We start from the raw sequence: 24423 nt of genomic DNA on the forward strand, positions 1-24423 counted from the left end.
CAGCTTCGGCCATTGCGGGATTGGACCGACTCTATCCTCAGCTTGAGGCAAGAACATACCATAGGGCGTCGTCTTGGGTGTCGCTCAAACTCAACTCGGCTATTACGTATTTCTCCAGCTCCTTGCTCATTACAGTCCTCGTTTAACTTCATCCCAAAATTTTACTGAGCGGCTTTGGTGGATTACATTCACGTACTTAAGTAAGTCCAAAACCTCACAGCACCCAATCTCGAGTTTCAGCCATGCTAATACGCGGCATGCCTAAAGGATGGATAGCTCCAACGTGGAGAGGGGCAAACGTGCCACTTTACACCGGCAGCTTGCCTTTTTAGCATTGACTAATGCAATCGACCAATGGAACTCCCAGTGTCCCCGGCTCGCGACTCAGCTCCTGAACGACAAAGATCAATATCTCATATCCGAATGCTATGCAGCTCACTTGATGCCGACAGCGCCTTCCTTCTAGTGGAATGGAGACAACGACAGCATAGCCACATCTGTACTTCTTCCAGAGATGTACCCTTTGCTTGGGGACAATTATTGGAAGCATAGCAGATTCAAGGCTAGCGACGTCCTTAGAACTTGGCGTAAAGACGCTGTCCGCTTATATCCGTTCAACGAGATCGAGGACGAGGAGAGTGAGAGCACACTCGTTCAAGGCAGAGAAGAAGACTCTGTCGACCAGGACAGAGTTGTCCGAAGTCTTTCCCGCTCTCTACAGCAGTGCGGAATGGGCGACCAGCACGACATGGAGGAGGACACCGAAGACGTCCTTGTCGTTGCAGAAAGGCCCATTCCTAGCAAGAAAAGAAAGGCAAACAGTCCCTTGAGCCAAGCCATCACACCGAAGAGAGTGAGGCGCAAGCAGTCCGTTTACGACGTCGAAAGCTCCGATGACGACGTCGTCGTGCGCCGCCGAAGGCCCCATGCGAAATCAGCAATTCTTCCAAGACGGCCGGCTACTACGCCCATTACACCTCCTCAAAGCGGCGGATATATATCTACGATCTTAGTTGACTCGGACAGGGACGGTCAGGAACCTCTCTTGGTGAGAAGACATCGTGATCGTCGTGTGATCTTGATCGATCCGGATAGCGATGATCAAGAACCGCTTTCGATGGGAAGACGTCGAGGTCGTCGTCTTTTTGAACGCAAGGAATCTCCCCAGCCTTTGACGGAGCGTCCGTCGCCACTTGATCTCTCGCCCATCCGAAATGTCGCGACTATCGAGCCAGTTGAGGCGCCTGAGAAGAAACACAACTGTGTTGCGGCTCTTGAAGAGCTTTTTGACTCCGTCAACAGATCTCGTGGTCAATTCACTAGCGAGGAGCGGGAGCTGGCAGATAGACAACTCAGACAGATGGGAAAGCGGATGAGGAGAATGAGCAAGATGGCGAAGAGAATGGTTAGAAAACCCTAAGTCTGAATAGGCAGGGCCTGAGACTCTTGATACAAACCAATTGGTGAGAAAGCTTGGTATTTGAGTAGAGGGGCTCGTTGCGTCGGAATAGCCTTGATAGCTGAAAGTCTCCGATACCTAATAATGAAGGATAGATTAAAAGACATTTCTAGAAGACGCATGGAGCAAATCGCTTTGAGAGTGAAGCCAACCCCCATTTTATGAAAGATAATAGAAACAAAAGAAGACGAACAGTGGACTCAGCATAGCAGTGGCAAAGACAAAGGCAGCTCCTGCGCATCAACTAGCGACTGGGGGCAATGACAGTTTCCGTCGGGCAAAGACCGACTCATGATCATGGCGAAACCGAGAAACAACGCCAAGCCCTACAGAACCCGAGTCACTGCGCTTAAACAATGTTTCCAACCCATTGTGTCCCACCCTTCGGGAACGTTTCAGCGATCATTCTGTGGTGGTGCTAAGACCCCGGGTTTGTTTGCGTTTAGCTTCCCCCGCCCGTAATAGCCATCAGACGAAGAAGGTTGGACACGTGCGATGCCGAGACACCTTATCTCACTCTCACCCTCCCTTGAGATCCGCGCGTTACCCTTATGGTTACATTCTCCCCCAAGGTAGCGTCAGTCATTCATCCTTCTCTTGCATACATAGTAATCTGCGCGGCAAAAACTTCATACAGACATGGCAGAGTCAATCACGAAGACAATGGCGGCGAGTCGCAAGAGATCAAAACCAGAAGCAGCACCGGCAGACACCTGCTGCAAGAGGCCACTGGACCCCATTAATTTCAACGATAGACCAACACATCTCACCAAAATCATCTCACTACCAAAAAATGAAGACGAAGTCGAAACCCTCCTCGAAAAGACAAGCGCCCTCGCCGACGTAGTCTCCCACAACCGCAGCCTCGCAGTCCACACCGCCTTTGCAGCAACCCCCAACCCCAAACGCGACCCCATCGCCATCGCGAAAAAAGAAGCCGACGTCCGCGAGCTCGAAATGTACGACCGCTTCGAAGACATCGACTACCAGCTCCCGCCCACCATGAGGCTCGACGTGCTCAAGGACGTGAAGCCGCTCGACAGGGAGAATAAGAAGACGTCGGCGCGGTACGAGGACATGGCGTCGTGCGTCGACGAGGTGTTTGGCACAAGGGGCGCAACGAAAGAAAATGTGGCGTGGATCGTGGAGAATATGGAGGTTGCGCTGCCGCTTGTCAAGTTCTATTTGAGGGTCAAGAGGGCGAGGAGGAACCTTTCAGGCGGGCAGGAGTCTCTTTCGAGTAATGAACTGGCCGAGTACCAGACTGTGCGAAAGATTCGGAGTGTGCTGGGGGTGAGGATGCAGAAGTTTCGGATGGAGAAGGCTTCGGAGAGGAGGTTGAGGGGGTATGATGTTGTGCTGTTGAGGAGGCAGAATGAGATGGCTGCTATTCTGAAGGGGCAGCGGGATGGGGTTGGGAAGGGTGATGGTTTATCTGATGATGGCGGGGAGACGAGGGCAAAACGCCAGCGCTGTCAAGCATAATAGTTAGTACACTTATGAGTGGCACGTTCTCATCGAAGACGATAAATGATCAGGAATCGGGTTCGTTGATAATAAAGTCCTCATGTTGAACTCAGCTCAATCGTTTGTGCGGAGTGAAAAGATTGTGCGTGCTCTGCTCTGCTCTGCGGCAGAATCGGGTTTTCAGTCACTCCATATTTTGAAACCTCGTTTCGCCTCGGTAAGCAGAAGCTCCCTCACTACGAATCTTCACGACTGCCATCCATATTTGAAGCTGTGTGAGATAGGGTGTCAAGTGTATCTTCCCTGACCTACTCTTAGGCAATGCCAGAAAGAAAAAAGGAAGGGAGGGAGGGGGAATACTGACCTTATTTTCCACGCCCCTGTCCGGATTCGAACAGCGCGCCCCTCGATCCAGCGCGGAAGTCATTGGAGTATTTGTTTTATATCGACTCTGCGTCAGAGCCGATACCACTCGGCCAAATGCTCAATACTGAAGCATTGAACACTTGGGAGTGGACGCTGGTGACAGGAATGACTCTGAGGGTGTATAAGTAGCACCACTGGCTTCCATATCCACAAATTTCTCATCGGAATGAAGAATTCGGCATATCTGATACTAGAACTTCATGCTCGCGATCATATAGTTTGATAATTTCGAATTTTCTACGTATCATTTGGGTATTTAGAGATTAAACAAAGGTCGACGGTAGGTAGTCCTTCTTATCGCGATGTTCACACAAAACCCCGGTCCCCGATCCCAATTTAGTCAGCATATCTCCCCACAAAACGCCCGGGCTGCCGTGCCGATCAAGTCCGGCTCCTCTCCACCCCGGCCAACGCTAGCCTAGCTCGCCTCTATCTCCCGCCTTACGAATACGCGTACCCGAGCCTTTTCGTCGCCAACTTCGCATGCCGGAGCTTATGATGGAACAAGCAAGAAGAGCAAGCGAGCATGATAAGTTCGTCAAGAAAGGGAAGTAGCCGTTCCGGTGCGATGAGTATCTCATACTTACGGCAGGTACTTTGCGTCGGTAACCACCATCTGAAGGAAGTTCAGGTTCTCAATACGATGCTCCCCGCCATCCTACCCAAGCTTACCAGTCATTGAAGGAAGACAATCCTGGGCTCCAAGTCACCGTAGCATGAGACTACGGACTTACTTTCCTCCCACGAATCACTGGGATATCGACGTCTACATAGCTTCGTCCTACGCGTAGTATACCCCAGATTTCCAGGGTTTCCAAGCTCGCTTCTCACCCATAAGGTTCAATATTCTCGCACGGTTATCGTAAGCCTGACATCCGCGCATTCAGCCTGGGCCCCTGAGTTCCACCGTGAACCGTGGGCGTTACTCCCTTCCTTGAAGGCTTAATTGATGAACAAATGTCACAAGCTGGTAATCCAAAGGAGCGCATTAAATCGATAGCAAGTGTAAGCGCCGTGCTATTTGTATTTTGCATTTTGCATTTTGCATTTTCCATTTTCCTGATCCTCTACACACGTAATCCTGATTCTACTCGTCCAACTGCCAGGGATCCCAGAGACCTGTATCATTCGGGCTGTGATCCCTTCAGTATTCCAGTATCCATTAGGTGGCCGCTTTCTCCTACAGAATCTTTCGCATCCTTGGTCTTTTTTCACCAAGCGTTAGCGATGACCTTAGTGACCCTCACCACCGAGACCATCCAACTCCTTGAGCACAGAGGACTTGGTGCCGATCTTCTTCATCTGCGTGTCCTCAAGCTTCTCGCCTCCGGCCAGTCTCATCTCGAGATCCTCAATTGCGCGGACCTTCTTCTGCAAGCTGCGAATCTTCTTTGCATTCGGGTTTTGCGAGTTATCGGCGCCGGGGCTAGTCACAGTCACCGGTGCGGCCTGCTGAGGCTGCGCATTGGGCACCTGCGGCGCGCCATTCTGGCCTCGGTGAGTGTTGCTCCTGTTACGATGCTGACCCGCACCGGGGTTACGAGAGTGGCTGCGGTGTCTGTGGTTACCTCCGGCGCCGCCGCGGCGCTCAGGGCTGCGACCCTCATGACCAGATCCCGCGCCAAAGTCACGGGGAGGCGGGGCGAGCGAGGCACCACCGCCATTCTGGCCCTCGGGGTTGATTTCGCCGTCCTTTTTGTTTCTGTTGTTGCGCTTCTTCTTGTTCTTAAGCGCCGCCTTTGACAAGTTTTCATCGTCGTTAGGGTCGGCTCCGGGAACCTTGGGAGCAGCACCAGGGACCGCAAACTCTGCACCAGGCACACCACGACGGGGGCGCCCAAACCCGTTAGGTCCAATGGGCGCAGATCCGTTGTTCATGCTGATGTGAGCCGCGCCGCCCTCGTCCTCTCGCTTGAAATGAAGCGGGGTGGCGAGACCACGAGCACCAGGGGGGCGGTAAGCTCCCGCGGGCTTGCTGGGCGTCTTTACGGTGCCTAAGTAAGTGGCCGCGGAGGCGTGGGGGGTGGGAACCGGATTCAGGGGATCTCCGCCCGCAACCTTTTCAGCAGCCAGGGGCCTCCACACAACATGGTAGAGCTCAACCTTGTCCTCGTTGTACATGAGAGGACCGCTGACGTGCCAAAGCTTGATGCCGTTGTCGACACGAAGACGAGGAGAAGTGGTGGCCGTCATAATATAACGGCTATCGGGACTCCACGTGCAGACGCTGGGGTTACCACTCTCAATGGTGTGGAGCTTGCGGAAATCCTTCTCGAGATCAATGACATCGATCTGGCCAGCCAGATTTCCAAATCCAGCAACAAGGGCAAATCGTCCCGTAGGCGAGAAGATAATGGTGTTGCGAGGTCCCAGAGGGAACGAGTGCTGGGCAACAGCGCGGTGGTTGAAGATGGTAGTCTTCGCAGGCATGTATCCATAGACAACACCAAACTCCTTGGAGTTCGGGGACCATGTCACATCGTGAATAGGACCCTCCTTATCAAGGCTGACGCGGGCGTCAAAAGAGCCATTGACACTAAGCAGGTACAGCGTGGTCTCGCCGTAGTAACTCTTGTTGGACTTGTCGACATCGGTCTGGGCCAGAACGAGAATGCTGGTTCCCAACTGGTTCCACTTGAGCTGGACCTTGTCGCCCTTGAAGAAGGTCTTTTGAGAAATGGGGGCATTGAACTGGGGCACATTGTAGACCTTGACGGCAGCGGGTTGTCCCTGAGAAGTATTTGTTAGCATGTTGATAAGGTCAATGGGGTGATCCAAAGACTGCTTACCTTGCGTTCGGGAATGAAGACAGCAACGGAGTGGGAACGGCCGGGAGCCAGGGCAAAGTCAGCTACACCCTCGACTCTCAGCTTGTTCCAGACGGTGCCGAGATCATGACTTTCGTAGAACTGGACTTCATTGGTGACTTGGCGGGCACAGAACCTCTCGTCGGCTGTGTACTGAAGGTTCCAGCCTCCCTGTGACTTTTGGACGTACTTGCCCAAAGGCAGCTTGTCAGCTCCAGCGACGCCATCTTCAACAGTACGCCAGACCTTCAGGTTCTTGGTCGCATCTCCGTTCTCGTCCTTGGCAGGCCGCTCCCAGGTGACGAGGAAGGTGCCGAGAGGGGAGAAACCGAGCTCGTAGACATTGAGGATGGGGAGGGCAAGAACCTGCTGGCCGGTGGAAGCGTCGACAACGGTAACAACTTCGGGGCTCGCCCAGGCGAAGTAACGGCCACAGGGCGAGTATGCACAACACCGGAGGTTCCCTTCAGGATTGGCGAACCCAGAGAGAGGCTGGTAAGACGGCGCAGCATCAAACAGGCCGATGCCCTTCTGGGTGCGGTAGGCAAACTGCAATTGCGAGGACGCCATAACTAGTCAAAGTCACAGTGTGTATCAAGAGCAGGTAGTGCCGGTGGGGTCGGAAGGGTGACGTTCTTGGGTGGAATTGATGGTTCTTCTTCAGTGGGCTCAGAGATCAGAGGTAGTCGTCGAAATCGAAGTCGTCGAGGTAGATGGACAAAGGCAGATGGTGATGGCTCGAGAGCTTGACGTGTGTTGCTTTGAGATGGACGGAAACTGAGGATTGACCAGGGGGTGGGTATTCCGGCGACGTCTTGTGTTTTCTTTGCAGCAAAGGAAGCTTTGTTGATCTGCTTATTCGCAATCGGCGGCAAGGCGTTTGTGTTGATGTTCTGACGTCGAATATGGATACTTGGGTATACCACAGAGTTGGCGTCGGATATTGGCTTTGAAGCTGGTCGACGGATGACGTGTGAATCGATGGTTGATGGCTGACGGGGCAGTCGTGATTCAGAGCGGCGTCGGAATCGAGATGCAAACACAGATGTGCAGTGACAACGAGGACACAGAGGCAGACGACAGCAACGACGACTGGCTGGAGCTTGAGCCGTGAGGCTATAGGGACCCGAGGAAGAAAGATAGGGAAGAACGTGAGGAAGAGGGGAGAAAGGGAATGGGAGGAGGCACCCTGAGGGGGGGAGATTGGCGTGCAACGGTGCGTGTTGTTGTGTGGGCTGAAGGAGAGGAAAGGAAAGGGAAAGGAAGGGGAGAGAATGGCAAAGTGGGATTTTGTGAATATTTTTTTCTGCTTTGCCAGTTGCGCCCCCTGGTCCCGTCGCCTGCGCGGGTTCGCCTTGGCTCTGGCTGGCACACCCTGGTCACTTTTTTCTCTTTTCTTTTTTTTCGGCCTGAGCTCACTCACGCCTCACCATGGCTTCAGGGCATCTTTAGGGGCTCGTGGGGAAGTCATCCAGAGGTGGAACGCTGAACGATTAATGGATGGGAGGCACCCAAGCACAAGCACACCTCAATCATGTTAGGCTCCTGACGGTCAGACGGGCCCACTCAGAGATGGGAGTACGTATCGTGCCTGAATAAGGTGTCTTATGTAATGCTGCCAGCGCACCTCTCAAATCCCACAAGTTTCAAAAAGGGTTAAATTGTTTGCTGCTTGTTGTCAAAATCGATATGGGACCGATAAAGATGCCTTGGCCGTGAGCTGCATTCTCAGGTCATTCCTCCATTGCTTGGAGGATTGGATTGACTACCTGTTCGAAGGCTTCTGTAGTAAGGTAGGCATGGCAGCTGACGACCCAAGTATGCAGTAGTTGAGTACCTAGCTGGAGCGACATGGTGTAGCTTGGAAGCCAAGCCACACATACTTCCCAACGCGGGCCGCAGCCGGACAGGGCAGCGCGGCGTGTGGTGCCGTCTCCAATCCCCATGAATCCCGGGTCCAGCCGTGGCCGGTGGACTCTCACGGTGAGGAGGGAGCTGGAGGTTTGCCTTCCTTTCGCCTTACATTATTACTGTGTCAGCGGCGTGAGGTGGAGGCGTGGCCAATCACATGTTTTCCATCCGCTTACGGCGCCGGCACCAGAGACGGGTGTTCCTTCCACTGCTCCCCAGACAATGGCTTGATTGGCACTGGCAGGAATGGTGGACTTGTAGGTGAGACTGAGACCTCCAAATGCTGCGCCGTTGCCGTACCAATTCTGCATCTCCAGGAAGGCGTGTCTTACTCATCGCTCCATAACATCGTCTATTGACTGGCTGTGTTTTTCTTTCGTCCCACATCTGACCAGTTTCAATTCCAGCAAACGACAACTCCCCTCCGGTGTCCAATGACCTGCATAACAAACCACGGTCTGACCGTTCTTCCATCTATCGCCTCTTCATCTTGCCGGCCTCGGATTCTGTCTCAATAGAAGATCCTTAATTACAGGGTACCATGCTCGGGCCATGTACCACCTCTTCCTCCGGCCCCAATTCGCCTCAGCAGCGACAGGGACAAGAGTCAAGGCCTTTCTTTGGCCTTTATCCTCCATCCCGCTCAGACTTCAGCATAAAATGCCCATGTTTGGGCGTGTGGTTTGTTCACCCGCATGAGAGCAACGGAGATTACGACCCACTCATACCTCTCGCCCTTGTCCTCGACCCTTCGCCTTCGGGGATCTCAACTACCCTGCTGGGTTAGAACCTAACATTGACTGACCACGATAACCTCATCTTGATTGACGACAAGGGTACGTCGATATTTGTATCCGTACATCGATAGCATCCATGGCGGCAGCAACACACCGGCTATCGTAGCTGTCGGCAATCGTTCCCGTCGGACTTGTGCATGGCCTACATCCCACGGTGCGGATAAAGCCAAGGACTAGATGGGTAGGCAGGAGGCTCCTTTTGCATCAAGACTCTTTAGTCCTTCTAGTTCTGATCGGGATTGTGAATCGAGTGAGCTTCGAGATGGCCTTGTTTCTCGAAATTCCCAGCTTAGCTTGAAGCCCTTGCTAGCCCGTTATCGAGCCGTTTTGAACGACCCGTCCGTACGACTGACCGTCGTAGAAGCTTGGCTCTTTTCTCACCGCATCAGCGCAGATGGGAGAGGTTCATCAAGACGGGCCTTCGATTCTGAAAGGACTGCTGCGTCGAATGACTGGTAGAGGGTTTAACAGGTCGTCGTTACGGCTGCCCACCCTCGTCGTTACCAAGTTTCCCGGATGAGGCTCGCTTGGTGGCATCGAAATCACGGCCAGTTCAATGTCATAGTCCGACTGCTGCGGCTCATCCCTTTCTGTGCCTGGGGTGCTTCCGGGAGTCGACGCAAGTCTTGCATTCGAATCTGCTGTCGTGTTTTGGAGTCTCGTTCTGTTCCCCGCCGCTAGCTCGGACCGACGATTCATCCCCCAAGATGACAGAGAGTCAAGACAGTCTTTCGATGCTTTCCTCCACCAAGAAATTCCTGCCGTGGAAGAATTAGACGATACTCTCGTAGCGCTGCGCCGCTCGAGAAGATGGTTGATTGAAGGAAAGCAAGCGCAAACCAGACCAATGGCGAGCTCTCCAGTCCTAACAAAATTGTTGTCAGTTGAGAGTGTCACATTGGACACAACCTCTTCCAGAGGCGAAGACTCACACAGTCCAGTCAAGAGGAATGAAATCCACAGTCGGGTCTTTGGTGTCTCCGAACTTTGTGGTAAGGTATACACGATACACCGTCACGGCAAAAGCTACACCGCCCGCACCTAGAAGTGCCATCACCTTCACCTTTCTGGCAAACGACACCCGCAGAGCCCAAGTCAAAGGGATGGGAACAACCAAGATCATCAGATCTGACATGATTGAGATGGAGCCGTCGTACAAGAAAAGCTTAGTCTGGTCGATGCACTTGAAGTTGACAACCGTCGTGTCCCAAAATGCCTGAACTGGGATACAAACGAGAGTCTTTGCGACTTGTGCTGGTATATAACACAAGAGAAAGAATGCCAAAAGAGCATGCAGTATCCGGGCAACGGTCCTGTCGACGGAGAAAACGCGAACGGTAAGAAGCAGGAGGGCCGTTTTGGTGAAAAAGGCTGCCGGCGAATACAGGAGCGAGCTGATATACAGCCACTGATAATTCCGCTATCAGTACGAAGGATCATCGCCTTGTTCCATGAGTTACCATACCTTCTGGAGCTCGTTAAAGTTGCTAGCAGTGATCTCCCAGATATGGAATCCTTCGCCGAAATGGAGTTCTGTTCATCCTATCAGCGGGTGCTCGTGCTCGAGAACATGCGGACAATTCTTACTGATGAAAACAGTCGAGTTCAAGATCACGGTGAAGATCTAGCACAGTCAGGACCCGCAAGTTATCTAGCTCAGACGCCGTAAGCTTACCCATCCAACTAGGCAACTCCCTATCTCACATATCAGCATGGCTTAAACCGGGTACACCAGGACAACACCCACAATCTTCCAGTCGAAACTTTCCATTCACTGACAGTTTGACGTAGACCCGCAAGGCGAAGAAAACCACGACAACAATCTGTACGAGAATCATGTACACCATGTGGAGCATATGCCCGGCGTCACGGGGATTGTCAAAGTTGGGCGTCTCCCCGGGCGGTGGCGGCGCCGCTCCGATCGGACTTGTGTTGATGCTCATTGCTGCTCGCTCCGGCCCATGACGGAACGTTTTGTGTGCATATCGATGCTTTGGTTGACTGTGACGAGTCCAGGGAGCTCAAGCAGCAGAATTCCTCACCACGAGAGCAGATTTTTTCCAAGACGAGAACGAAAGACGATTACATCCCCCCCGACCGAAGACTCGTGGACGCCTCTGTGTATAAAGAGGGATCAGAGGAGGTCACCTCCCCTAGTCAACACGTGCCGCAGGGAAGGCTTGGAAAGGGGGGGTATGTGCTCTTTGACATGACATCTCAGCATTGAGTTTCAAAATACTGACGATAGCACAGGATAGGAACAAGGTGCGGTCTCCGCGATGAACGCGAGTAAGCCAACGCGGCCCAGAACTCGTTCGGCTCGGTCGGAGAGACTCTCCGACCAGAAGTTCTAGATGCAGTGTGGAAACGACTCCCACAAAGGGGGAAGGTAGAGAACTCTCTTTCGACACCGGGTGGATTGACCAATCCTTATCCCTTGTGGAAAGGTCTCGTCTCATGCTTGAGACCCATGAATGGCCCGTCGACCCCAACCTTTGGAGGTTCTGGAACAGAGGTAAACTCTATCTACGGACGGACCCTCCCTCAGTCGGGGCCACCGTCGTCAAACGTCTTTTTCTTTTTTCTTTTCTTTTATCTCGCAATGTTGGACCATTTAGATGCGTGGACGGGCAATAGATCATACTGGCTGACAAGTGGACCTAGGTTGAGCCATGCACAGCAAGGTGGACTTGCCCGCCTCAATCTAGTATCTCGTGCGTTCTTCGAGTTGGGATATCTTTCGACCGGACGACGTCTCAGGACGAGATGCATCGTGGAGAGAGCCCGGCAGTCTGGTTCGAAACTATGCCAAGACAAACCGCCCGAGATTTACAGCGACAGCTGCCCTTGAGCAGCTGCACGGCACCTACGTAGTTGGGGCAAGCTAGCGAAGACCCTGATCAGATAATCGAGAACTGAGGAAGAACTGATGGACGATGGCGCTCGACGGTCGGCATCATGAAGCCACTTCCAAGTTGCGAGATCTCGTGTAACTCGCGTCAGGCTCCGGTTCCGCCAGTCCAAGACCCTACACCAATAGCAGAGAACGAGAATAGAGCTTTTCGTATACCTCTTTCGGTCTAAATTGCAATGTGTCAGTACTGACCAAGGCAACGAAAGGTTAGTGAAGTAGCAGAGGAGTAGCCTGATAGGTTTCCTTTTTGCGTGGGGGGGATGGCAGAAGCTTTCCGCTCCATACGTCCGATCTGGAACTAGAGACGACGAGGCTGGAATCGCTCCCCAAGAACTGGCCTTCCAGAGACAGCTGTCGAACTTCGAATCAGCACATTGTGGCTGAAGTGGCATCACCTAAGCATCCGGCCGACAGGTTTGCATCCGGCACGGGGCAATCTTGACTGCTTCCGGTCTGAGAGCCTACAATCCCCGTGGAAGGCGCGGAGTTCGGGTACTAGGTAGATGAGCTCGCGGGGGTTGGCATGGCACGCGTCGAGAGCGGGGGATGCAGGGTCCGGAGGAAGGGATCTTGTAGATGAAAAGGTTCGAGGTCACGATGTCTCGAGGACCAGGAGCTCTGTGGATTGAGCTAGGAATCTTCTTGTAAAGCTGACCTATCTGGGGTACCTATCTGAGGGATGAAGAGTAAAGAGTCATGCCGCCTGTCCATTCTCGTTGGGCCTTGCCATATTGTGTGTGCATGATGTTCTATTGGAGCATGAGACGTTGGGCCGCAAAGACGACTTACGGAGAAAGTGCCCGTCGCCGTGGTTTATACGCCCGCGACTCCGTGTCTTATGGTATGAACCCCTTGCGAGTCAGGAGATCAAGTCATTGACCTTGTCTAAAGTAAATCAATGGAATCTGAACATCCCCCTCCAACTCCATCAAGTATCGTTCCTATACAAACCCCGGCGAAGAGGCCACAGCGTTCCCTAGCTTCTGCGCATAGCTACACACATACGCACACACACTCACTCACACACTCACACACAAATGATCAAGGTTCACGGAGCTGGCTCCGCTCCGATCGGAGCCTCCTCTACTCTATTACTTCGTACCTCGTACCTCGCGTATTGCCATTGTTCGAGCAGTCTGTCGATGGGGTTGGAGGAGGGGCTTGACTCGCTTGCAAAGCTTGAACTTGTTTTATTTTTATTTTTCGTATCTACTCGTAGGCTTCGAAGATGTCTAGACGAGGACGAGACTTGACTCATTGCTAAGTTGCGGCGTGATTTGATGGTCTTTGGTTTTGTGGGAGTCGATGTATTCTGGAGGGGACTTTGGCTGCTGACAATTGGTCTTTGGAAAGCAGGACGTTCACTCACACGCTCTTGTTCCTCGCAGTCTTCGCTGGTGTAGTTACATGGCGAACATCAACTTTGATTTACACATTGACAGCCGTATTAATCTGCGAGATCTTGGTAAACAGTGGTATCATTTCGAGGCGAGCACCGAATCACGGCGTATCTACTCAAGCATTGCAGGACCATTCACCCCCCTATCTATCTACCAGACCACTGCTCCCTCCACCCGCCCTTCTCAAATAACCACAGCGCCTCCGTTGCATACGCCCGACTGCCCCTGTGTCCACCATCCACAATCGCCGCCTCGGACAAGCTCTCCAGCACGCGTCCCTCCTGTATACTGCTCCAGATACCGCGACCCAGGCTATCCTCCTCGCCGTTGCCCCACTCGGCCTTACCCAGCCTGTACAGAATCCGCCCCAGCGTCTGGAACGCGACGCACCGTTGCGCGGGTACGGCGCTCCGCGCGTAAATGGCCAGCTCCTCGATCGTGTAGCCCGCCGCCTCGGGCGCCTGGCCGTGGTGGTGTAGGCCCTTAGACGTGGGGATCGATCTGCTCAGACGGGGCGGGATGAGCCCGCCCTTGAAGTCGAAGCGGAGGGCGGCGATGGGGAGTGAGGATTGGCCTGGGTAGTAGGGGGATTCGCGGTCGGCGGGGGAGTCGGCGGTGGGAATGGGCGCCATCCAGGCAAGCTTGCTCGGGTCGGCGGGGAGGTTGGGGAAGAACTTTTCGTGGAGGGTCTGGAGGAAGTCGGGGTGCGAGGGGTCGAGGTCGGGGAGGGCGGGTGCCTGTGGGAAGTGCGTCTTGTCGGGCTGGTCGTTTAGGGGGAAGAGGTCTTGCGGAGGGGCGGCGGGGGCCTTGTCTTCGTGTGTGGTTGAAGGCTTTGGCGGTGCCTTTGACAAGGATTCTTCGTCATCTTCGTCTGCAAAAGAGACTGATTTCGTGGTGGGTTTTGGTGCTGGCTTGGGTTTCGGTGGCGCGGAGGTGTCCTCGATCTTGATCTCTGGTGTCGGGGCCGACGGCTCCTTCTTGGTTTCGTCCGCGGGCGGATCAAATGGATTCGGGCCGTGCTGCTCGTCTATATTGGCCCTGCCGAGGAGTCTCTGGATAAGAGACGGGTCCAGAGAGTTCAACAACTCCTGCCTTTCCTGGGCGATGTCCTCCGGGCTCATATCCTCCAGCTTCTGCCTGTTCTCGCGGTCGATTCTCCGTCGCTCGGCGGCCTCGAAAGACTTTTGTGAGTCTGCGGCAACATCATCGCTGGACTTTGGTTGGATCGAGGAGGTGGCGGCCGCGGCTTGGGCACCTGTCGTGGGCTTGCCTTGCCGTTGCTGCTTGAAGGCCGAGACGCGGGCGGCGCGTTTCTTGTGTGCGGGGAAGCCTGTCGGGGCGGCGTCGATGTCGTCAAAGACAAGAGGTTTCGCAGGGTCTGTCTCCTTTTCGACAATGTCTCCGACTAGCATCATCGGCTCCATCTTGCGTTTTGAGGGGCTGGAAAGCGTGACTAGGAAACGAGCAGGATAGTGGGATGTTCGCGATTCACCAGGAGTGAGTGGTGGTGGTGGTGGGTTTACCAATTATTTTTTCCCCCTTCGGTCGCAGTCCAGAGTGACGTACCTTTTCTTCTTATCGGACTGTGGCTCTACCTTATCTGATTGCACACCCCAGGACGGTGCACCCCTGCTCAGAGGCTCCATGCCTTTTTCGGAACTGCCCGTGCGGCACCCCGAACACAAGCTCATTTTCAGATGGGAGTACGACGGGGAACCAGGGTCACCTCGCCAAGGGGTCAATTGCGTTTTGGGGTCGAAAATTGCCGCATATCGAAATCTCGGGCCCTCAGTGGGCGAGTGCGACTCCGGGCATGAAGGGGTCAGGTACAGTTTGAAATCAATAATTGCTTCAACTGTCCCGAAAAAAGGAGGAAGTGCAACGGCGATGGCGGCTGGTTGGAGGCCACGCTCTACCTGCTTTGGAGGCTCATGGGGAGGGGGGGGGGAGACGACTCGTCCTAAATCCCGAGAATGCGCCGTTTTAGAGTTGTGGCTGACAAGCGGGACTGAGCCACATCAAGTTTTGCATTAGCGTCGATCTTTCGCAAAATTCCAGAAAACTTTGGATGGGCGGAGAGGCGGACTGGCGGGCGACCATAGCCGGGGTGCACCACAGCATTGTGTTTCCGTTTGATTGGCAGAGAGTCACTTTTCGATGGAATGGATGAAACTCGTTCTATTTGATTGAAAGTGCATTTAGAAGATGCATTATTACTTGTGCACAACGACAGTGTGTATATCTGCAGATTGACGCTTCTTTCCGTTCCGGTGTTGCCGTGTCTCTCTTGACAAGCGATTATTGCAAGCGATTAGGTTAGAGCATCCGAGAGGAATTTCGGCTGGGAGAATGCGCGTACCTTTCTACCCCCCTCTTTTCTTCTTTTCCTCCGCCAACCATGCCACTCAATATTCAAAGACTTGTCGTTTATGTCTCGCTGATGGGAAGGAATGTTCGGGTGACAAAAGAAAGGATTATGCACGTTCTTTCGAACTTGTGGCGTGTTGCAGAATCTGCAACATGTCTTTCAAGTCCGTAGCGCACTACCTAGCAGCCTCTGTGTGTTGCCCCAAAAAATGTGATCCGGCTGCAGTGAAAGGCTTGTTCCACGAGATGCAGGTTGGCAACGAAGAGGAAACGGGAGGGCTATTGATTCGACTGCCGAAATATTTTGCTGCACTCCTCAAAATCGACAATGAGGCTCATCTCCATGATCAGCGAGACATGCAGGAAGGGGGATCAAAATAGTACAAAAGTATGCCCTGCGCCGTTGTCCGCTCCCCTGAACGGTGGGGGGGAAAGCCTGGAGGGAGATCTGGCTGGACCATGAGGTGAGGTGTGCCCCGGCCGTCATCTCCCCGTTTCGCAGCCCCACCCCTGGTCTACTCCCCATGTTCCCTCTTGGCTCTTGCCCTCCGGGCCTCCAAATCGTAGGTTACTCCAAATGATATGTACCTCTGCGTTGGGCACAGCAGGGTGCTGGTGTGGTTTGCACAAAGATCCCTGCACCGGCCGCGGTTATCTGGGACGCTAGGGCGGAAATGGAAGCCGGACGTGGTTCAACGTCAGACGCGCAGGGCCCACCTTTACCCACAAATGAACGTTGCACCGCTCCTCAGATTGGCGGGAACAAAAGGAAAAAAAGGCTGTTAGGACAACAAGAGCTGGCACATCTTTGTACTCGGTACCTGCGCCCGGGCCCGTGTTTCTCTTTTTTGGCGACATCTCTTAGCTCCGAAAAAAAGCTGCAACCACCTGCACGGCTTGCACCACACAACACCGGTCCCCCTTTCCTGCTCACTTGCCCATGACCGCCCATGGGAGAAATTCCACAACCCCTTCTTTCCTTCCTTTCCCCACGGCTCGGCTCCTGCTCCCCTCCTCGCGCGGCTGCACGCACTGGGCTGGATGAGGTACCATCGACCACTGCACCCCCTCGCATCCCCGTAGCGCCGCGCTGCCTCCACGTCTTCCCAATTCATGTTACTGCATCTAAAAGGTGTACGGTACGGATACACACACACACACACACAACACACACGCCGCACTACGCATTTGTAGTATTGCTAGAGACAACCTGGAGAGTGCCTGCCGCGGCAAGACTTCCCTTCCCATCCCATCCCGTCTCATCGACCAGGTCGGTTCTTGCTGGTTGTTGATAGCGGATGACTTCCAGGTTCGCCCTTTCCCCAAAGTTACCTGAGCTGAAGGCGACGACGACTTTCCTCGCATCGGGTTGGCCGCTCGCCCTGCTTTTTGCCCTGCGTGGTCTGGTTCCGGGCGGCGTACCTTCCTTTTGTACCCTGGTCCGCCACAGTGTTTATTCCCCTTGCCGGGTGTTGGCGAGACATGGTGGTTGAGCATCCCGAGGAGGAGACACCATCGTCAAGCGGAGAAAGCCCCAAAAAGCCGCCGACGTGTGTTGTTGCTCCCTCTCTCATAATCATGCCCGGTGCTTGGTGATGGGCAAATCATGGGGGTGGGCGTGCTCCCATTCCCACCCCGTCCCGTCCATTGTCAGTCAGCCTGTCTCTCATATTACCTGAGGTTAGGTTCCTTGCCATACACATCCCGTCATCCCGTCCGTCCATCTTTTCTTTCTGCGCCTGGCCCACGTTGGAGGTTTACACATTTCTCTGCATCTCTGGCCCGGCTCTCTCTCTACCTATTCTCCCTGGGCGGCCCGTTCTCGAGGTGCCATCGCTTCTTGTCATCTTGGTGTTTTCCCCCCTTCCCTTTCCTACCTCCCCACTCCCATTACTTGCTGAGTTGGTGCAGCTCGAGCTCATGGCTCACGCCCCCCCTTTGGCTCTCTCACTCGTCCACTCTTTCCATGTTGTTGCCATTCCCATTCCCCTTCTCCCGCTCCCATTCCCATCATTCCCAGTTGTTCTCTTCTTATGCCTTTTCCCTCTTTTAACCTTGGCTTGACCGTGACTGACCGCCCACCCCATCCCATCCTGTCCATTCCCATCCATTTCCCATTCCCCCCCATAATCCATTCACCCGCCCCGTCCGCGTTCTTCTTTACCTTGCCGTGCTTGCCCACCCCGTCCACGTTCCTCGTGGTCCTGAGGCCATCTGATCCCGTCGATGTGCCCCCCAGCCTAGTCCGAATCTCTAATTCGGCTTTAATAATAAAATTTCCTTCCCATTCACTCCTGCTGAGGCCATCCACGTCTGCTCGGTGCCCCGTTTTTCTCGTCTTGCGCAGCAGCCAAATGTCGGCCCAAAAAATTATTGTTGTTCCCCCCAAAAACGTAGCCATCCCCATCTCCTCTCCCGAGCTCCCATTCTCCTCCTCCTTTTTCCTTTCCACAACTACCACGACACTGCAAATTCGACTGCAGAATCGCCAAATTCATCAATCTCGACATTAACCCCCATCGTCGACATCTTCAAAAGAACACCTTTTTGTTCGGCTCATTACGCTGAATTCTTTGACGGTCGCTGAATTCCTCTTTTCTCCACCGAATAACTCTTTTTCGTCGATCCAAGGTGTCAATTGTCGTCAAAAAACACGCCTTCCGATCATTGAGGTTATTCACGAGTTCCCACCTTGGCCAACTCCGCACGGCCACACCGCAGGTGACCACTGCTCAATCGGTGCAGCAGTCTCCTGCCTTAGCCAACCTAGTCCAGACACCTTACATAATTCCGCGTCTGCCCCAAACTCACTGTCAGCCAATCCGAAGCTACGTAACCTAAACGTACCAAAACGCGAATCCACCTCCTTGTCAAAAGGGAAAAAGTGAGGTCATTCAGGACGAAACTCTCAAAGCAATTCACCGCACAACCACAATCGAATTATTTTCGATGCACTATACCTGCTGTGGTTCACAGTAATCTCACGGTATCGAGAGATTATCTGGTCTTTTTTCACCCTTTAGTACCCTCTCTCCGGTGCAGGTGTCCATCGAATTAACCTTCGAAGACCACATTTCGGCGTGGTGTTACTTTGGTGGTGGAGGAGAGCCAGCTATGCGCGACAGCTCCTCACCTGCACTTTCATCACCACCTTCCGGTTCTATACCAGACCCAGGCTCACCGTTAATCGGTCGGCCAAACAACAACGATATGGATATGGACGAGATCATAGTAGATCCCTCCCAGCCTCGCTTCGGTGTCGTCGCAGGAAACGAGCCGCCTCAACCAGAAGTCCGCCTTACTGCTGCTGGCTTGCCTCGCAAGAAGCCTGGTCGCAAACCCGGCTCTACCGTCAAGCCTAAGAACCCCGACGAGCCGCCCAAGGTGCGCCGACCTAGAAAACCTCGCGATCCCAATGCGCCGCCCATTCAAAGGAAGAGAAAGTCGGCACCTGCTGCGGATGCCGATGCAGGCTCAGATTCAAAGTCCCTTGCCGCTGCAGCCGCATCTTCTTCCACACCTCCTCCTTCTCGACAGACGAAGATTACCGACCTGGTCGACATCACTTCCACCTCCCGACCTGGCTCTGCTCAGCCAGAACACACAGCGCAAAAGGCGCCCAAGCGAGAGGAGATGCCGCGTTCAATGCAAAGCATTTTGAATGCTGAGCCAGAGCCTGAGCCGAAACCACAGAATACCGCTCTCCCGACGCGTACTAGCGGACAGGGTTACGATCCTATCCGTGGCAGCTACGATCCTGTCAGAGGCATCTTTGGTAGTGCTTCATCGCCAAGACCCGCAACACAGACTGTCAACCGACCTAGTGCGTCTCCCTCTATCGCAAGCTTGGTAGATCCGCCCACGCAGAGCGTCACGTCGCCTTCTGCACAAAACTTCCGCATTGCCTCTACTGCTCAGTCTCGGACTGAGAATACCTCTGTACCAGCATCTCCGTCATACCCAGTCAGATCAATTCCTCAAGCGATCTCGAAGCCGCCTGCACCTGAGCCGAAGAAGGCTCTCGCTCCCCCGCCAGTCCCAGCTCTCAAGGCAGACTCGAAGCTGAAGGACGCTGCGTCAACTGCTGGTTCTGTCGCCAGCAAAAAGCATTCACCGAAGCAAAAGCCACAGAAGTCAGGAGTCTCTTCACCCAAGCTCAATGCTCTGGACGACTCTCGTGATCTGCTTGGAGATCGTTCAATTCTAGACTTTGGCAGAGCCGAAACTGGCAAGGAGTACAAAGCCCCGGATATTGTCCTGGACATCCCTATCAAGCCCGGCGACACGAATATCTACGTCAATGTGATGCGTATGGCTGAGGAGAAGTATGGCTGGGATGCTCTGCACCCTCGCCTGGCCGAAAAGCGAGATCGCAAGGCCCGCATCGCTGCTGCCTCGGCTGCCTTGGAGAAAACGGCGTCAGGCCAGGAATCTGGCGACGAAATGTCCGAGGACTCAGACAAGGAGGCAAGCAATGTGGAAATGGGTGGTATGACGAGTGGAGCCGATCTTCCCGAGAAGCCTAAGAAGAAGAAGCGCAACTTCAAAGAAGATGAGTACGACAAGGATGATGACTTCGTCGACGATTCCGAGATGTTGTGGGAGCAGCAGGCAGCCGCCAGCAGAGACGGCTTCTTCGTATACTCTGGACCCCTGGTGCCAGAGGTTGAGAAGCCTGCGGATACAAGGTTTGTTACATTGACGCCCGTTTCTACACAGCATGGCTTACTAACATGTTCCAGACCTGATGGATTGCCTAAGCGCGGTCGCGGAAGTCGTGGCGGTCGTATTGGCGGTCGTGGCGGTACGACTCGTGGTGAAGGCGGCACTGGTCGCGGCGGAGGACCAGGCTCCCGAGGTGGTCGCGGATCCCGAGGCGGTTCGCTTACTCGCAAACCGCGTATCACAAAGTCGGAAAAAGAGCAGCTCGAACGCGAGAAGGCCGATCGCCAGCGACAGGCTGAATTGAGCGCCAAGTCCACAAACGGCTACTCACTCCAGCCTCAGACGCCTTCCTTTGCAGCTGGAATGGCAGGCGCGTAAATCGCCAGGGAAGCTCTCTATTACGACAGGAGAGTTACTTCACGAATAGGGCATATATCCTCGTTGAGAGGGATGATGCCGTTTGAAGGCATTGCTTACAACAAACGAACATACAACGGAAAGGAGTCCATCTATAGAGAACAGTTCCCAAGGAGGCTACTGTTGCGACTGCGACTTGAGAAAGACTAGCAAGGGGTGGTTGTATCTGGACAAAACGTTCGGAACAGGCGTTGTGATGTCGATGCCCTTTTCTTGGTCATTGACTTTGCTGAGGGTGACATGGTTAGGCTGGGCGGAACTGTTTCTCGGACGGCATGGGATGGCATGAGATCCCAGGAATGCGGCGTTCGGATTTGTAGGACTGATTATTGGACGGAATGGGTCTACAGCTAGGCGGTTCCACTTGTCCACTCGTGGTGGTGGAGTTTCCAAGCCGTGGGATAGATTTGCGAATTGTGTGATGGTATTACGGAGGAGAGATGTATGCTTAGAAAGACTTGCTACCAATCAAAGCAGTGATTAATGCCATTGGTCGGTACCACTTGGTTTGGGTATCTGAATGAGGTGCACTACATTTCGTAGATTTCGTAGAGCGTTGATGGTCAGATAAGCGTATGTTTCAAGATGAGCGAATCCCGGCCAACTGTTGGTGATGGGTCTGCACCTAGTTTGGACCCTTTGAAGCTGGAGAACTTGATAAGATGCATGTATCGGGGCGCTATGTCATTGCGGGGTGGAAGTGTGGCTCACCGCCCCGGAAAACAGGTGAGGATCCAACGGCAGAAAAGCGCCAAGATTTCGCATAAGCGATTTCTCCACACCCCAAAAAATTTCGAACCGCCCGAAAATTCGCAGCCAATCCGCCCGCAACCGCCGCAGTATCAAAGCTCTCTCTCTGTTCACCGAGTCTGCTTGCACCCGCCTAGCCGTTGATATTCGTTTGGCTTTGCAGCACTCCAACCAAACTTTACGGTCGACACAGAGAAGGCTTTTTGATCCTTTTTTTCCTATAAGCAAAGATATAAAGAAACGAAACAAGGGAATATGGCGGAATCTACTCTGCAGGTTCGTTGTATTGCCCATGCCCCGCCACCGGCCAAAGAGAAAAAAAAAGAGAGAAGAGGCTGTTGGCGGCGACGATGATCCTGTGAGATCGCCACAAAAGGCACAACGTTAACATGCTTCGTAGGATCGCCTGCGCGAGCACTCAAAGGCCTTTGATGGTCTTTTGTCCCTCATTCCGGCAAAGATGTACTATGGAGAAGACAACTCTGTACGTTTGCCCCCAAGTCCGCACCTCACATCCCTCAGTGGCCCTGCAAAGGCAAAAGTCGCAAAGCGACCGATAGGAAACCTAGCCACGTCCTCCCATCGCTCGTGCCTCGCCTGTATAGCACCAGGGTAGCTTTCATGGAGAGCGCATTTTGCTTACGCTTTTTTTTTTCTTCTTGCAACAGGAACAATGGAAGCGAACGAAGCAGACGAAAGCCGAGGCCAAGGCCGCAAAGACGGCCAAGCTGGACCCCGACAGCGAGCTGAACCGCAACGCAAAGGAGGTCATGGACGAGCGGGCGGCGCGCAACAAGCGCAAGCTGGAGGCGATGCAAGAAGAAGAAGACAAGGAGGACGACGAGCCCGTCCCGGGTGTGCAGAGGGAGCTGCCAGGCCAGGGGCTCCGGAACAAGGACTACAAGAAGCAGAAGACGGCCGACCTCCCGATCGACACGATTGATGACGCCAACCCTGCCGAGATGTCACAGAACCAGCTCATGAGGATGGCGAAGAAGGAGGCCAAGCTGGAGAAGCGCGCGACCAAGAAGGCCAAGAAGGCTGAGAAGAAGGCTGCTAAGCTCGAGGCTGGTGGCGACGCTGCTGCTGACGCTGCTGATGTTGATGCGCCCGAGGTTAAGGAGTCTAGCAAGTCCGCCGACACCAAGGCTGCAAAGTTCCCGGCCGCCACCAAGAAGGAGTCCAGCAAGAAGCAACAGAAGAAGGCCGAGTCCAAGGACGCCAAGCCCGTCAGCAACGACCACGACAGGGACGCGGACGCGGACAAGGACGAGGATGAAGAGTACGAGACCGTCGACGAGTCCGAAGACGAGGCCGAACCCGTGACAAAGTCAAAGTCAAAGTCCGTCGACCTCAACCCCCTCGACCTCTCCGGCCTCGCCCAACAAAAGGCCACAGAGGAGTCCAGTGACGCCTCGACACCGGCCTCGCCCACCTTTGACACCGTCGCCGTCGACGGTCCCTCCACCACCACCGCCGCCAGCGCCAGCACGACAACTTCAACAAGCTCCACCGTCCCGCCCTCCGAGAAGCCAAAGCACATCAAACTCCCCGCCGACACCTCCGCCCTCCGCGCCCGCCTCGCAGCCCGCATAGAAGCCCTCCGCGCCGCCCGCAAAGCCGACGGTCCGGACGGAAAACCCATCCGCACCCGCCAGGAACTCATCGAGGCGCGCCGCTTCAAGCAGGCCCAGCGCAAAGAGCACAAGAAGGAACTCCGCACAAAGGCCAGGCTCGAGGAAGACGCCCGCCGCGAGGAGACGCTCGCCTCCAACTCCCCCAGCATCATGTCCCCGCGCGTCGGCCTCGGCGGCGAAGACGGCGACGACGAACCCGCAAACTTTGCATTCGGCCGCGTCGCCTTTGACGACGGCACAAAACTCTCGCACGACCTCTCCCACGCGCTCAACACGCACAAGAAGCGCGGGCCCTCGGATCCCAAAACGGCACTCATCAAGATGCAGAACCAAAAGAAGCGCCTCGCGGCCCTCGACTCGGAAAAACAAGCCGACATTGCCGAAAAGGAACAGTGGCTCATTGCCCGAAAACGCGCCGAGGGCGAGCGCGTGCGCGACGATGAGCAGGCTCTCAAGAAGGCCGTCAAGCGCAAGGACCAGGCCAAGAAGAAGAGTGAAAAGGCGTGGAAGGAGCGCAGCGACGGCGTGGCCAAGTCGATTCGTGAGAAGCAGAAGAAGCGCGAGGATAACCTCAAGAAGCGCAAGGATGATAAGTTGGCGCATAAGCTTGGGCGGAAGAGCGGCAAGAAGGTTGGTGGTGGGGGCGCGAAGAAGACCAAGGCGCGTCCTGGGTTTGAGGGGAGCTTTGGCGGTGGTAAGAAGAAGAAATGATCCTCCTTACCTAGTGGTGTAATCTCTTCATCGCGAGAGGCACGAAGAGGTCACCGTGAGGAACAGAGAAGTGCGAGAGGAGGTTGGCGATGACAGGAGATTAATCGATATCCCCCCCCCCGGAGCAGTGGTGGAGAGGTGTGTTTGAGGAAACCGACCAGCGGTTTTTTGCATCATCACTATGGATGGAAAACGGCGTTCTTGGGACAAAAAAGACTTAGTGTACATTGTTTTGTTTTCTTATGCACAAAAAAAGGGGGACGGACGGCGTAGGAGGGAACCCATGAATACATATTTCAATCGTTCTAGCCATGTCACGACCATCTCCAATTGCTCTGTAAACTTGCACAGAAATGACAAACATCAGTACAGATGGCAGCTTCTTGTCAAGATCCGTTACGGTATGGAGATATTGACATGACTTGGAAGAGAAGAAAGACTTTAGATTCAAGTTCTCACCAACGCCGGATATATCCACATCTTGGAACACTTCGACCAGGACAACATGACAAGGCAAGGAGAGGGAAGCACACAAGCCCACAAACTGATATCTCTCACAGTCTTGTCCCTCCGCGCTCTCGGTTCTCGGGACGTGGACTGAGAGTGTGTTCTGCATTAAAACGATCGCTTACGGTAGAAAAAAAGTAGTTGAAACCCAACCAACTACACGCATGTGTATTTTTCGCCGTCCCATC

The 24423-nt window shown here is 54.0% G+C and overlaps 7 protein-coding genes across 7 annotated transcripts; 4 read left to right on the forward strand and 3 right to left on the reverse strand.

Annotated features, from left to right (window-relative positions):
* Window positions 1-266: 266 nt before the first annotated feature.
* BDP55DRAFT_773029 (uncharacterized protein) lies at window positions 267-1549 on the forward strand. The gene has a single exon (XM_060581160.1). The coding sequence runs from the start codon at window positions 515-517 to the stop codon at window positions 1418-1420; it is 906 nt and encodes a 301-aa protein (XP_060423561.1). The 5' UTR covers window positions 267-514; the 3' UTR covers window positions 1421-1549.
* Window positions 1550-2065: 516 nt separating this feature from the next.
* BDP55DRAFT_681343 (uncharacterized protein) lies at window positions 2066-3132 on the forward strand. The gene has a single exon (XM_060576181.1). It carries the CDS (start codon window positions 2099-2101, stop codon window positions 2942-2944), a length of 846 nt encoding a protein of 281 aa, XP_060423562.1. The 5' UTR covers window positions 2066-2098; the 3' UTR covers window positions 2945-3132.
* Window positions 3133-4585: 1453 nt separating this feature from the next.
* Window positions 4586-6729, reverse strand: BDP55DRAFT_698086 (eukaryotic translation initiation factor eIF2A; the record flags this gene model as incomplete). Its single annotated transcript, XM_060577752.1, has 2 exons — window positions 4586-6082; window positions 6142-6729. 2 exons carry the CDS (start codon window positions 6727-6729, stop codon window positions 4586-4588), a joined length of 2085 nt encoding a protein of 694 aa, XP_060423563.1.
* A 2546-nt stretch (window positions 6730-9275) lies between these two features.
* Window positions 9276-10810, reverse strand: BDP55DRAFT_564388 (uncharacterized protein; the record flags this gene model as incomplete). The annotated part of the gene is made up of 4 exons (XM_060570329.1): window positions 9276-9732; window positions 9800-10275; window positions 10499-10562; window positions 10647-10810. 4 exons carry the CDS (start codon window positions 10808-10810, stop codon window positions 9276-9278), a joined length of 1161 nt encoding a protein of 386 aa, XP_060423564.1.
* A 2327-nt stretch (window positions 10811-13137) lies between these two features.
* BDP55DRAFT_372219 (RPAP1-like protein) lies at window positions 13138-14715 on the reverse strand. Its single transcript, XM_060567107.1, has one exon. The coding sequence runs from the start codon at window positions 14603-14605 to the stop codon at window positions 13328-13330; it is 1278 nt and encodes a 425-aa protein (XP_060423565.1). The 5' UTR covers window positions 14606-14715; the 3' UTR covers window positions 13138-13327.
* A 3947-nt stretch (window positions 14716-18662) lies between these two features.
* Window positions 18663-20591, forward strand: BDP55DRAFT_733767 (uncharacterized protein; the record flags this gene model as incomplete). Its single annotated transcript, XM_060580137.1, has 2 exons — window positions 18663-20236; window positions 20291-20591. The coding sequence occupies 2 exons, from the start codon at window positions 18663-18665 to the stop codon at window positions 20589-20591; spliced, it is 1875 nt and encodes a 624-aa protein (XP_060423566.1).
* A 686-nt stretch (window positions 20592-21277) lies between these two features.
* BDP55DRAFT_593390 (surfeit locus protein 6-domain-containing protein) lies at window positions 21278-23719 on the forward strand (the record flags this gene model as incomplete). Its single annotated transcript, XM_060570949.1, has 4 exons — window positions 21278-21656; window positions 21781-21864; window positions 22049-22609; window positions 22724-23719. Coding segments are annotated over exons 1-4 (1662 nt in total), but the record flags the coding sequence as incomplete, so codon positions are not given.
* Between the last annotated feature and the right edge of the window lie 704 nt (window positions 23720-24423).

The sequence above is a fragment of the Colletotrichum godetiae genome (genome assembly GCF_030913485.1).
Source record: "Colletotrichum godetiae strain CBS 193.32 chromosome Unknown BDP55scaffold_68, whole genome shotgun sequence".
In the NCBI taxonomy this organism is placed as follows: Eukaryota; Fungi; Ascomycota; class Sordariomycetes; order Glomerellales; family Glomerellaceae; genus Colletotrichum; species Colletotrichum godetiae.

Excerpts from the sequence above, each read along its gene's own strand:
- BDP55DRAFT_773029 (XM_060581160.1), top strand. The coding sequence starts at position 515 with ATGTACCCTTTGCTTGGGGACAATTATTGGAAGCATAGCAGATTCAAG.
- BDP55DRAFT_681343 (XM_060576181.1), top strand. The coding sequence starts at position 2,099 with ATGGCAGAGTCAATCACGAAGACAATGGCGGCGAGTCGCAAGAGATCA.
- BDP55DRAFT_372219 (XM_060567107.1), bottom strand. The coding sequence starts at position 14,605 with ATGGAGCCGATGATGCTAGTCGGAGACATTGTCGAAAAGGAGACAGAC.